Source organism: Benincasa hispida, chromosome 8 (assembly GCF_009727055.1).
Source record: "Benincasa hispida cultivar B227 chromosome 8, ASM972705v1, whole genome shotgun sequence".
In the NCBI taxonomy this organism is placed as follows: Eukaryota; Viridiplantae; Streptophyta; class Magnoliopsida; order Cucurbitales; family Cucurbitaceae; genus Benincasa; species Benincasa hispida.
In genome coordinates, this window is record NC_052356.1 from 33723246 (window position 1) to 33738217 (window position 14972).

At 35.6% G+C, this 14972-nt stretch overlaps 1 protein-coding gene across 1 annotated transcript; it reads right to left on the minus strand.

Moving 5' to 3' along the window:
* Positions 1-1897: 1897 nt before the first annotated feature.
* LOC120083026 (30-kDa cleavage and polyadenylation specificity factor 30-like) lies at positions 1898-14727 on the minus strand. Its single transcript, XM_039038513.1, has 7 exons — positions 14153-14727; positions 8280-8663; positions 7176-7338; positions 6960-7070; positions 6166-6234; positions 3208-3294; positions 1898-3000 (listed from the first exon to the last, which is right to left on the minus strand). The coding sequence occupies exons 1-7, from the start codon at positions 14557-14559 to the stop codon at positions 2095-2097; spliced, it is 2127 nt and encodes a 708-aa protein (XP_038894441.1). The 5' UTR covers positions 14560-14727; the 3' UTR covers positions 1898-2094.
* Positions 14728-14972: the final 245 nt, after the last annotated feature.

Genomic DNA, 14972 nt, shown 5'->3' on the forward strand with positions numbered 1-14972 from the left:
TATCTCTTTTTTTATATGTTTTTTTTTAATCCTAACTTTATTTAGTTTGAAGGATTTATTTTACTCCCAGCATTTGGATTGAAAAGATATATATATAATAAGTTCTAGATATATAACGTATTCTTCAAATCTTTTTTTTTTTCTTAGGATGGAGAATCGTAGCTCCAATGTTTTATTCAATAATATAATACCTTTAATTGAGATATGTAATTATGCTCAAGTTGGCATATATACTCGAATCTTTAATTCAACAATTATTTCATGGACATACACTTCTAAGAAAATAGGTTAAAGACATATCATCTTATATTTAAAAATATATTTATTTTTTCCATTATGATTTTTGGTTGTTAAGGTTCTAATCAGTGTTTTAAAAAGCCGTCTTGGTTACACGCTTAGATGCACCTAGGCTCAAGCACAGGTCTAGCGTCCCACCTTGAAAAAGCAAGACTCAAACTGTGTGCACCTTTTATGAAGCTACAAGGCTCAAAGTCCTATGTCCTAGGTCTTTTTCATTACTAATAGAAATAGTAGTATTTATGGTTTTTCTTCTCTATGAACTTAAAACATCAAAGTTACTAAGCCTAAATGCAGAATTCTTGTGTTTAGGGATCTTTCTTTTCATATTTCAACTTCAACTATGCTCTCTTACCAAAAAAAAAAAAAAAAAAAACGCACAAATCCCCTGAGACTATTGTGCATTATTGGGCCTTGAGCTTTAAAAAACACTGATTTTACCTACGTATTTTTCTATGATAGACATCCAAAGGAGAGTGGTGTAAATATTTGAGTTGAATTGGATGTCACATTACATAATTGAAGTCCAAGTGAACATAAGGAGAAAAAATTGGTCCTTCTTTGAACAATTAGAAGTATCCTTTTCTATTGACGAATTTAAGTTGATGGTCTTCGGGTTAGTTAATGTTTCTTTCTCTCATGTAAGGTGAGATGAGAATTTCATGTTGCACTCCCTTGCGAGGAAGGGATTGGTGGAGCATGCTGGTCTGATTTGTTGTTGGTTTGTTTGCTAAAAAAAATAAATAGATAAATAAGGAGAAAAATTGTTGCCAATCTCTATTTCTTGACAAATCAATTTGTTTTCCTTCACATAATCAATTCCAACCCTATTCTAAATAGAGATTCTTCATCCTATTAAGAAAGATACCCATAAAAAATTGGTCATGTCTATATTGAAAAGTTACCATGATTTTCTCACTAATCTCATTCTCCTCCCAATCACAAGCATATCATGATATTTCAGTCTAATATAATCCTAATTTAATCTTAGACCCCTAAACAAAAATCTTGGTTGAAGGCTTTGTTTCAAGACCTAATCCTTGAAGTCAGCTTTCTATTTTCCATATCAATGGTTTGGTTTCATTGAAACCTTAAGAAACCTCTTAAATAGCTCCATCAGATTGAAGCTATTGAAGATATGGCCATCAAAGTAACCCAGCCATATGAGGTGCTATTGAAGAAGCTTAGAAAATATAAGAACACAAATAAAACATTACATCAGAAATAGAAGTAAACAATTGACATAGCAATGAAAAAGAATAATTTGGTTTTCATCTGTCTAATAGAAGGGTAAACCAGAACAAAAGTCAAATATCCATCACAAATGGAAAAGACTTGGCATAACAGACAACACATTTGGATGATGCATTAGAAAGATTGTAATAGTCATGCTTTGTACAAACTTCCATTGCTGTCATTAAGTTCACACTCCCCCTTTTCTTTCCTTTCTGTTATAGGAAGGAAGAAGTTGGAGAGAGGATGGGGATTAACAATGGAGGGCCAAGGAGAAGACATAACTTCACATCATTGAATATCAACTTTATGAGATTCTTTACTTCAAATGAAAGTTCTTTTACAAATTTGTAAAACAATGTATGAATGACTACTTAAAAATGTATACCTTTATGGTTTAAAATGAAGAGAGAGAGAGGAAGAAAAATGATGAAGTTACATTGATATCTTAGTACCTCAATTTTAGAACTTACAAGTTCATTGATATCTTGCCTAAGCAGGAAGGCATCATTAGTCAGTGGCAAAACTGAGGCTATTCGGTCAGATATAACTTACTACAACTAATCACTGATCAGAGATTGCAGTCGCATCTCCTTCTGAGCCTCTCCGCTTCTCCTTCCCCTCTCCATGCCTTGATCGCCGAGGTGCCTCGTCCTCACTTTCGCTTTCTTCATTTCTAAAGGTGGTTCCCATTCCATATTGCTCATCAGAATAGCCTTTTGATCCCTGCTTATATTGCATTCCATCATCATACCCACTACCCGGCATCTCCTGGCCCTTGTTTTGGTCCAGACCCACAATGTATCTGTCATTCCGGTCACTAGTCGGTCCCCTTTGATCCCTCTTAACAGCTCGATTGATGTTCTGAGGTGAGGGTACTGCAGGAGGTGGATACAATGGAGACACACCCACAGGACGACCAGGTCGAGCTGGGTTCGTACCGGTAACTCCCATCCCACCCATAAAGGGACCACGTCCTTGACCCATCATCATCCCAAACCCAGAAGGGGAGAACATGGCCCCAGGTTGAGAAGGTCGCCCACGAAACATCATAGCAGATGGGGGACCCATAAAATCACCGGAAAACCTAGGACCATAGGGACCAAAACCACGAGGGGCCATACCAAAAATGTCAGGCATGGGAAATCCTTCAGGTGTAACAGGACCGTAAGACAACCCATCCGGACCAATCATCCCAGGTGGAAAACCCTGCATTCCATGGAAGGGTCTGGCACCGCGCCCCATTGGCATATGTGGGGGCCACATGATTCCCCTGCCCCTCCCTCTGCCCTGAGCTGGTAGACCAACGGATTGACCAAAGCTCTCCTCCTCCTCCTCTTCACTTTCTTCCTCTTCCTCTTCTTCATTATCCTCAAACGGGACAATATCCGGGTTCTCATTTCCAATATCAGGATTAACTCCCTTTGCTTTCTCCTCTTCTCGTTTCGCTTCTGCTGCTATTGAGACAGCCTGGTCACAAAAATAAGAAAACACAATTGAGAACTCCAGCTAGAGCTATTCCACACAATTGCGCAATAACAAATGCAGAAACTGCCATAATCCATTTCCTCAAATTTCAATTCCTTCCTCGCCTGCTTGCATATGTAATCCTTATTTTCTGATGTGAATGTATTTAAGAGTTTTCTGATTCGACCAAAATGAACAAATCAAGCATACCATCAGTTCACCATCTGGCTCAAGATAAAGTAAAGAAGCCAGCTGCTCACCAATAGAGGGCTCTAACTCTTGGCAATCTCTACTGATCTGCACTTGTAAGAGTACGATAAAAATAATGGCTCATTTAGTATCCAATGTTAACAATGACTTCTCAACAAGATAGAAGAACTAAATATCAATTCTTCAAACAATCAACCTCCAAGTACATATGGATGGTAGACAGGAAACAAACCAAGACAATTAGCAGTTTCAAGCCAAATGAGCAGAAATAGGGTGCCAGTTGAACGATTTTGAAAGATAAACGAGATGGCTTTCAACTCGAGTGAAGACATCAAAGCCATCCCATGTGATACACAAACAGCATTAACAATGTTCCAGAAAATCATCTTGTTTCCTCTCAACAAAACTACTATCAAATGACACTATCCAATTTTTTATTTTATTTTATTTATAGAAACAACTTTCATTGAGAAAGAATGAAATAATACAAGGCCATACAAAAAAACAAGCTCACAAAAAACAAAGCCTCTACAAAAAGGGTTTCCAACTAAGTACAATGTTACCTTGGGAATAATTACAAAAAAGCTTTAAAACCGAAACCCAAAGCGAAACATGAAATTTAACTAAGGACCAAACTTTCCTAGGGTCCATCTCTAGACCTCTAAACACTCTCGTATTTGTCTCACCCCAAATATCCCACAACATAGTGCACATCCTAGCAAACTACAAAAACCGGCCTTTCTCTCTAAAAGGCAGATTTCCTAGTCTCCAAAGTGAATTCACAAATTTATCAGTCAGTACCCAAAATGAATGAATTAACGAAATGATTAACCTCAAATGATCAACCTGCATCGGGCCTTTCCACGAAAGTCCTAGCATTTAATAGCATCTTCAAAGTGAGCACAATTGATCGCCTATGGTGACAGGCTGAAAGCAAACCATGGTGCAGTTAGTCTACGAAGCACCTCCAATCAGGTGATTGCCTTGATCACCTTTTTGACACATTTTTCCTGCAGCCTCCTTTTGCTGTGTCTTTTTTTTTTTTTAATGAAAAACAACCACTTCCATGGAGGATAAATGAAAAAATACACGGACATACAAAAAACCAAGTCCACAAAAAAAAAAATGGAGGTCCCATTACAAGAAATGACTCCAACTATACAAAATCATATCCATGGAATAATTACAAAAGGCCTTCAAAATCGAAGCCCACTGGAAAACATGAAAGCGCACAAGAGACCATAATTCCTTAGGATCTCTCTCCACACCCCTAAACACCCTACTGTTCCGCTCACCCCCAGAAGGACCAAATGACCGCACAAACACTAGCAAGCCAAAGAAACTGGCCTTTTTTCTTGAACGGCAGAATGAGGAGGAACTCCTCGATCATAGCACTGGCATCTCTATGACACGCACACATGAAGCCAAACGTCTGAAAGAAAGAATCCCACACAACGCTTGCAAGACTACATCTCCAAAGAATATGATCAAGGTCTTCCTCCACCTTTCAAAGAGAATATAGCAAAAAGGCCCGAACAACAATGGCAATTTTCAGACAAGCCTATCCAGCGTGCTAATACGACCGTGCAAAACCTGCCAGAAAAAAGTCTCGCCTTTCTAGGAACCTTAATCCTCCACAACACCAAAAAGACCGACACACCTAAGGGAGAAGGATCAATACAACATTGAAAGAAAGACTTACACGAGAACCCATCCAAAATATTTTCCAGTGTCTTGAACTGGGAAAAAAATATCTTCTGGACTTCTCAGTACTTTTGACAAAATATTTTCCTATTTCCATTTATTATTTCTTGAAAAGAACATGATATCAATGTAATTTTTCCACAAACTTATTTATGCCCAATTATATATTTCATTTATCTCACCATGTATTGATACTTTTTAATCACAATATTTAACAACTTTTCGGAACCTCACTTTGCTTGGGTGGTGTAGTTTTATGTGCCTTTCCCCCAATCCAAGAAATCAAGAAATATATTGCATTGAGAGTAGGGATGGCATCAAGACACACTAAGGTGTTCTTGCCAAAAATAAGAATAAAGATACATACATATATATATATATATATAAAGAAAAAAAGACTGATGAAGATGCAGTCCTTGTTTCCAGCCCCATAGGGATGTTTTGAACTGCCCCCAAGCAATTTGTTAGTCTAAAATAGTCTTATTATCATTATCATTATTATTATTATTATTAAAAGGATAAGGCTGTCTACTCTAGCAAACAACTTGGTGCATTACTTCCCATTAACTCTGGGTGAAATGTAGTTAACCTAGCTCTGAAGGGGCTAACAGACAAGCTCAGTATTTCTGTCAAGAACTTTAATCAATATGAGAATATGACAATACCAAACTTTAATCAATTTGACAATACCAATAAGGAGTTGAGATAACGTTCAAGACTCCATTGGAAGTTTTTCATACTTTTGTTGGATCCAAACCTTTATTTAAGTCTGTCATATTTGGGCCATTTTTAATTGCAGACTTGCAGTCGATGAAAGAATTCACGAAGTGGTGGTTATTTTAGCAGGGAAATGAAGCCTGCATTACTTGCAATGGTTCTGATAGTCAAATGTTAGTCAATTGCTGTTAGAGGACGTGCTTTTCTCAAATTCTTGACAAATCTCATGCTCTCATGTTGAAGAGTGAGGTCAAACAGGATTGCAATCCCTCATAATTGTATCAACCATGTTAGCACTCTCTGAGAGATGATTCCTGGAAGATAAGTAAAATAAAGATCGCATAGTCCAAATGGGGCAGAGTTCTTAAGTATGCTTTCAGATAATATGACTTCAACAAAACCGGTAAAATGTTATCACCAGAAAGTGAGAAATATTTTCAAAAGTTCACAATAAAAGTAAAAGAAGAACATAAAGAAAACATCTGCAGATGTAAATATAAATAGAAATCTTTCTTCATCAAGCTTAAGATACTATACCTTTACTGGTAAGTTTTCATTATACGGATTCCTCAAATGGCGCGTTTTCTGGAAGGATAGTTCACATAACTGCAAGTAACAAAGCCAAATTATTCACTGCATCATACAGGACTCAAACTGACTGCAACAAAAGCATCCTTCACAACATAATTTAATTTGAACTTTGAGCTTGATCATGGATCTGTTCAAATTTCAGCTAGATTCCAGATGTCGCAGAAAATGCATTTTTCATTGTATATATATTTTTAAATAACATCATTTTTCTTTTTTAAAAAAAAGAGCAGTGAGAGAGAGAGAGAGAGAGAGAGGAGCAGGATTGTACGCTCCAAGAAGTATGATGTACTCTCCCATGGGAGGTAAGCTGTTATTTATCCTAAATAAGAATATCAAATAATTATAATGAACAAAACATACACCAGTTACTATTGGAAATAGCTTGATCAAGTTTTAAAAACTTTGTCTAGGACGTAGGATTTAGATTGAGAAATTGATCAAGTTTTCTTCCTATTTCTAGGATACAAGTGAACCATTGATTTTTTTCATACATCTTTTAATGATTGCAAGAAAAATAAAACCTTCATTATCACAAATTAAAAAAAAAATAATTTAGTTTCATTTTTAGTGAGCACTCCATTGATGAACTTTGAGAGTAAATTAGATTTCTTAGAGAGACAGAGAGAGCGCACACTGCCATTAGCATTATTGCAACTTACTAAAATGCAACAGCATGGTGAGGTACATAAGTTATGTAAATTTCTAAATAAAACTATAGATCTAAGAAATGAAATATCAACCTTAAGCCATTTGAGCGAAAAGTTTTGCCCATAATGTGCAGTTCCATGTGCATATTTCCAATTGCCCCCACTGACAGATCCACCAATCCTGGACATCATCTTTGCACAACCCTAAGCAGCCAATAGTAAATCAGTACAATTATCTCAAACTAGCAAACTTTGTTGCCCAACGACCAAGTAGTATCACACACGAACACAATAGGGAATGATTAGCACCTGAAAATGCCGAGTCCGATTGACTGAGAAAATCAAAATAACATTATCAGCAGAATCAAAAGCTTCATTAAGTTTAGCTTCATTGCTTCTTTGAGTTGCCCATACCCCTTGTTGTACAGATAACTCCAAATTCTCGCGGTTGCAACTTTTAACAATAAAGTACCTGATCTTTCAAAAATAAATTAGGTCGTTCAGAGTATTTAAAAGGGTCATGTGAAAGTCAGATTTTTTTTTAAAAAAATCGCTTTGCAGAATTATATTAAAAATGAGTAGCCACATGTCTTTATCAGAAGATGAATGGAAAAGGTTACAGAACCAAAAAGGAGCACCCCCTTGCTGATTGAGTTTTACAGAAAACAGCTCCACTTGGCATAAGTAAGAAGGGGAGTATAATTACAGAAGCTGGAGAGACTCCATCAACTTCAAGTATTAAAGCAAACTAAATAAAAAAAAGTCTGTAAGAAGTCTCAGTCCAACGATTTAAAGAGACCCTAGCATAAGAGATTATGAGCTATGAGCCATCAGATTCTAGCCAATCAATAACATAGCCATAAATGTGTGTGTAAAAATAGTTATTTGACAATTGGCAATTGACATTAGATGCTAATGAAATGGAGCATGAGCATACTGTAATGAAGCTTTGGCATAAAATTTAATTGAAAAAGAATATTTTAAATAACTAATACCTTAAGATGACACATTCATCCCCTTCTGTATTGTTTCATTTCTTCTCACTGAAAGCAAGTTTTCTGATATTTGAAAAAAAAAAAAGAGGAAAAAAAAAAGAAAGAAATAGAAAGATGAGAACATTCACCAAGCCCAAGGGGCAGCTCATTGTGCTCATCAAAGGGGGAACTCTTCTCAGAATCTCATAAGGTACCAGGTTAGAACCTCATTCTAACTAAAGATTCTTGTGGTCCAAGGACTACAAATTGATATGAAGAAAAAAAAAATTGACTAATGGGGCTTAAAGAAACCAAATGAAAGCACAAGTATGATAAGAACACAGGAGGTTAAATAACACATCTCTGCAACATTGTTTCCATACTATACAGAATCTGAGTTAAAGTAACATGCAAAAATACTTCAGCTATTCATACACACCTAGATATTCCTTGAGGCAAAGACGTTGCGGTTCTGTTTAACTGATTGGGCTGGCCATTAGAAAGACTTTGTATCTGAGTCTGGCTGGTTTGTTGTGTAGATTGCTGAACTTGCGGTTGTTGGACATTAGCAGATTCTGCTGTAGAAGGTTTTCCTATCACTCCTTGAGTAACAGGGGCCGGACCCTGAGGAAACTGAGATTTTTCATTCTGTTGGGATAAGCCAACTCCACGTTGTAAAAATAATTTGTTTGAGGGACCATGATTGTATGAGCCTATGTGCTGTATTTTCTGAAGGATTTCTTCGACTGAAGGTGGAGGTCCAGGCAACTTTGCATGCCTATACCGACAATCAGGACCATTTGGACAGAAACCAAACTTGTACCTGCAGTTACAGTGTTTAGCCTTCAGATGAATAACATCCAATGTTTTCAAAAGAACAAAAATTGGTCCAAAAAGATGTACTTAAGAAATTAATTTAAAAGATTATGTTATTGCAATAAATTTTATCCAAGTATATTTTGTAAAAACCTGAATGAGGATTCCTCATGATCTAGCACCTAAATATATCTAACAATAACATCAACTTTACATGTAATAGGTATGTTCATATTAAAGCCATAAGCTATGAAGCACAGATACAGATATAGCTACACGATAAGGATACGATCGGATACGGTAATTCGTCAATTTCTAAAAAACTAAGATACAGATACGTCTAAGGATGCGTCATTTTTTTATATTTTTTTTAATATATATATTTCTAAAAAAACGAGGATGTTGATATGTTGAAAATACATTTTTTTCTTTAAAAAAATCTAGGATATAGATAAATTTAGCATACAAGTTAATAACAATAGCACAAAATACAATACAAACACTGAAATACAATACAAAAAAAAGCAACATTTAAGATGTTGAAGTACAATAGTTAATAAAATGCAATAGAAAAGTGACTCATATTGCAAAGAAGAAGAAGAAGAAGAAGATTAGAGGGAGAAGTATGAAGATAAACGAAGAACTTATTGTTGAAGATATCCAAATAGTTTATATTTTGGTGGACTTTGTGGGGACTCAAATGTGAAAATGAAGATTGGATGATTCTAGTCTAGGATTTGGTCCGTTATTTATTTATTTATTTTTTTTAGTTTTGACCTCAAGTAGTGAGCTTTTTAAATAGATTGCCTAATTTTAGATTGAAAAAGATTAGATGAATTACTTGTCTTTTTTCTTAAAAAAAATATGCATAGAAATAGATACGTCAAATCGCGTGTCAGATACGTATCTGGGAAGTATCTGGAAGTATCGGTATCCGATACGTGTCTGATACTGATTCTTTGCCTCACATGAAATATATGTGCTTCATAGGCCATAAGCATGCTTAAACATAACACTTAAAAGTATCTTTGCAGAATCATTAATTTCATTGATGGAAGGAAAACCCAAGGGAAGAAGTATACATTCAAACAAGTCCCACCAATATCTACTACTACTTTGCTCGTATAGCAAAGACGTAGGAATACTCTTTCATTGTTTGTCTCTCTTAGGTCCATTTTTCTTTGGATAAGAAACAATTTCATAAGTCCATGATGGTTCCACTAAAAAAATAATGATACAGTTGTTGGGTGGCAAAAACTTTAAAGAACAAGTTCAAAACTCTTTGGATTAATGCAGCTAAGGCCATCTCATGGGCTTTTATGGTTAAAAAGGTATTCTCGGATAACAAAGAAAGGATAGAGATAGGTGTTGAAAATAAGTGGGAACTTATTTTGCAAGTTATTAATTGAATTAGTTTTTTCTTTAATTGAAGTTAATGTTTTTTATTTAGGGTAGTGCCTCCGAAATTGGAGGATGATAGCATAATGGTTTAGTGGATTGATTAAGGGAGATTTTCAAGATTAGTGCTAGAATTTTAAGGTTAGTGCATTAGTGGGCAGTTTATTATTTGCTTATAAATACTTGTAACGTCTCCACTTCGATTGAGAAGAATATATAGAACTCGATTGAAACACTTGATCCTCCGTGCAACATTTTATCTTTTGTTTCCACCTTCCGTTCTCTTTGCTTTTTTTTTTTTTTTTCCGTTACATAGCATAAGAGCGTTCAAGTTCTTTGTTTTATATTTGAGTTTAAATACTCAGTGAAGATGCACAATGGAAACGACATTTGTGTAGACAAGCTTAACGGTGATAATTATAGCTATTAGAGGCTATGTATGGAAACTTTTCTTCAAGGACAAGATTTGTGGGGTCTTGGTTTCGGTGATAATTCAATTCCAGAAGATACTTTGCAGAATGCTAAGGCATGGAGGAAGTAGAAGGTCAAGTGTAGCAAAGTTTTATTCGCTTTGCGAACTTCTATCGACAAGGAGTATATAGAGTATGTTCGTGATGAGAGGAAGTGTGGAACATACTTGAAAGGTTGTTAACTCAAAAGAAAACGACGAGATTGCAATATTTAGAGAATGAACTTGTTCCAACAACTCAAAGTAATTTTTCAGTTTCAAAATATTTTCTAAAAATTAAGGGCCTGTTTGGTAGGCAATCTAAAAATAGAATTTTGAAAACAAAGGGTTTAAAGAAAACAGAGTTGTATTTCATGTTTTCAAATATATGTTTGGTAGTAGATTCAAAAATTAAATTCCAATTTAAATAATTTTTCAAAATGTGTTTGAAAATATATTTAGTTACTCACCACATACTAGGTCGAAAATAAACCATTACTAATTAATCATTTATGAACTTGTTTTATGTTAAAAATTTTGTATAATTATTATTTTGTAATATCATATAATATATGTTATGTAATATATTACATATTTTAATTTAACAAAAATACTTGAGCCTGTAACATGAAATAATATATTTGTTATTGTTTTCATCATTTTTAATATAATTCTATGTTTTAAAATCTTGAATTCAAAATATGGATATACTGAAAACATAAAAAAAAATATTTCTAGAATTTGCATTGTTGGGATCACAGAATCCGGTAACAATTTCCGAAAACAAAATCCAGATTGTCGACAAAACACAAATTCGCTAAACTTAATGAAACTAAAAACATAAAACAAAATCTGAGTTGCCTACCAAACAGACCCTAAGACTTTATGTTCTGAAATCTCAGAGTTGGACAAACAAGAGCTTATTAGTGATGTTTGTTTGCGTCGTTATCTTATTTTGGACTATGAAAGGAGTTTATGTCATTTATTTCTTCAATACAAGGCTGGGTAAATCAACCTTCTATCGTTAAGTTGGAAAATTTGCTCTCAAATCAAGAAGCATTGATGAAACAAATGCTTAGCAACAACAAGCAATCTCATCCAGAGGTGGAAGTTCTTTATACAAAAGACAAGGGAAGAGTCAATTAGTCTTCCAAACATTGTTCAAATGATAGCAATGATTCCAACGTTGAAGGGCAGTCCAAGGGCAAATTGAAGGGATGTTTTAGGTGCGGCAAGCCGGGACACATCAAATGTGATTGTTAGGTGAAGGTGATGTGTCGTCGTTATGGAAAATTAGGTCATATTAAACCGAATTATCTTGTGGACCTCAAAGAAGCAGAAGCAAATATTGTACAAGAAAGTAATAAACCTGAGCAAATTAAATGGGAACACAATGCTTATCAATTGAAACTATTGATCAACCCATTAATTGCATGCTAATATTTCTATAGATTATAATACAGATTGGATTGTTGATTTCGATTGTTCTCATCATGCAACTGGAAATGTTTCTCCTCTCTAATGTATGTGCTCACCAAGGAGGAAGAGTAATTATGCTGACTGACAATTCCTTACATCCTGTTATTGAAGAAGGGCATGTTAATGTTGAGAACAGTGCATCAAATGTTGATGGTGTTTCTCTTGAAGATGTTTATCACGTTCCAGGTTTAAAGAAAAATTTGGTTTCAATCTCTCAGATTACCAACTTTAGAAGGTATATTCTTTTTGGTCAAAATGATGTGAAAATTGTTTTTGATATTAAGAATTTTGAAGGTGATGTTTTGTCCATTGGAAAGAGGAAAGATTCTCTTAATGTTTGTCTGCAAGTGATGCGTATGTTGAAAAGACAAGTCAGAATGATGGTGCAATACTTTGGCATGCTTGGCTAGGCCACGTTGGTTACCAATTGTTGGAAAGAATTTCTATGAAAAAGCTTCTTCACGATGTTTCTCTCTTCAAAGAAATACACCATGATGTGATTTGCCCTAATTGTCAATCCGGCAAGTCACATTATCTTCCTTTCCCAAATTCAAATAACAGATCTACCGGTGCATTGCAGTTAGTTCATTCAGATTTGATGGGACCCAACTAAAACACCCATCTATTATGGTTGTCGTTATGTTAAGGTCATTGTGGACGTTTTTTCTCGTTTCACTTGAGTATATTTTTTGGAAGCTAAAAGTGAGACTTTCTTCAAGTTTATCCTGTTCAAGGAGCAAGTGGAGAAGGAATTTATGTTGCCAATAAAGTGTCTTCGCACAGATAATGGGGGAGAATATATGTCTGATTAGTTTCAAAATTACTGCAAAATGCATGGGATTGAGAGCCAAATGATGTGTCTTGACACTCCACAACATAATGGAGTTGTTGATCATAAATTAGCACATATTACCTCTATGTGCTTGTCTTGGCTGCATGCAAAGAATCTTCCAAGGCAGCTAAGGGCAGCAGCTATTCAGTCAATTGGTCATGTCATAAATCGTTTACCTCCATGGTCGGGAACGGATCTATCTCCTTTTGAGGTACTATATCATCAGAAACCCAATGTGAGTTATCTTCGAGAGTTTGGGTCAATTAGTTATATTCATGTTTCAAAGAGTAAACTTACAAACTGAGACCCAAAGGTAAAACATTATCTTTTTGTTGGATATGATACTCACAGGAAAGGATAGAGATGTATGGATCCAAAGTCAAGAGAAGTTTTTGTTTCTCAAGAAGTGGTCTTTAACGAAGTTTTGTCATACCGAATGGATGCAAAAAAGAAAGAAGACATTGTTGACATGTCTCCTTTCTTTACTAATGGTGTATCGAATGGAAAGGGGATTAATGGTAATCCTGAAGAAAACTTTGAGGTAGATGAAGATATAGAGACTGTTGTTCGTAGGTCTTCTAGACCGAGAACACGACCCAATTATTTATCTAACTATAAGGTAAAATTAAATAAATGGTTAGTTTTTAATGGATGGCTTTTGTGAAGATGAACTTCATCCTCATAATGAAGCTAGAGGCATTCTTGAATGGAAGTAGCAATTCAAAAGTATACTTGGTGTTGTTGGCTGTATGTTTGCATTAAGAGGGAGGGGCAGGGAGTGTTGAACATTAGTGCAAACTTATTTTGCAAGTTATTAATTAAATTAGTTTTTCTTAAGTTGAAGTTAATGTCTTTTATTTAGGATAGTGCCTCCTAAATTGAAGGATAGTGGGATAATGTGCTCTTCGTTTTGTTGTTTTTCGTTACAATAGGAAGAAGGCTTATGATTTGGATAAGTTTCTCTTCATGGTGACATTTGTCTAACGACTTGTGTAACTGTTCTTCCTATGCAATTTTGATGCTCTTTTGTATACTCCTAATGGGAGAAAGTAGATTTTGTTTGTGAATTTTCATATACTGCAGAATTGCCTCCTCTTATTTAAAAACGAAATGAAAAAAATGAAATGAAATTACCCAGTCTACAACCTATGAACTGCATATGACACTAATAAATTGAACAACTAGGGATAAAGAAGAAGAGCATAAACGATGAAAGCAGACATTGATCACCTCCAATTAGAAGAAGAGTACAAGGAAATTAAGCAACCAAAAATATAAATCGTAACGAACAGCTAAGAAATTAAAGACACAAATTGAATTCCAAGTTCCAAAAACGTACATATTACACTCCTTGATATCTTCATTGGTATGTTTGTACACGCAATCCTGCTCGCGGCACTCGCCATAAAGACGAAAGAACCGGCAAATGGGCATCCGAGACTTATCATACTGGTGAAGGAAGCCACAAGCATCACCCTTCATACAGAGACTGCGGAGCCAATGGCGGCAAACCGTTTGCCGGAAGCTCCTCCGGCTGCCGGCGTTGCCAGTTGGGGCACCAGGAGCTTCAGGTGTAGGAGCAGGACCGAGGGGGCCAGGAACGGAATTGGAGAGGGCGGGCGGGGCAGAAGAGTCGGAGTGGATGAGGGGCAAGGAGGAGGCGGCGGCGGCGGCGGCGGGGTTCGTGGGGGCGGCATCGAGGCCACCCTCGAAATCGAAGCTGAGAACGCCATCGGAGTCCTCCATTAAGAAAAGGAAAGGGAAATGGTTAGGGAATTAGGGTTCTGAAGCAGACCATGGCTCAAAACTAAGAAACAGAGAGTGGAGAGTGGCAGTGGACTTGAACGGAGTTGCTGTTGAAGCAAAGAGAGGAAGAATACCAATTTCGGTATTCGGTTTCATTTACTTTTTCCGTCGGATATATTTATTTTAAAACCCTCGCAGATTAACTTTTTTTGGTCAAAATGACGAATTTTATACTAGGATTAAAATATCATGGATATTAACGTTTCAATTTTATCAATTTTATGGATATACGATAAAATATGAATATGGAACGATATTTCTATGCATTTTATAAAATTAATTTAGATTCAGATTAAAATATATTTTTGATCTATGAAATTCTCAAATTTCAAAATAAACCTTTTAATTTCGAG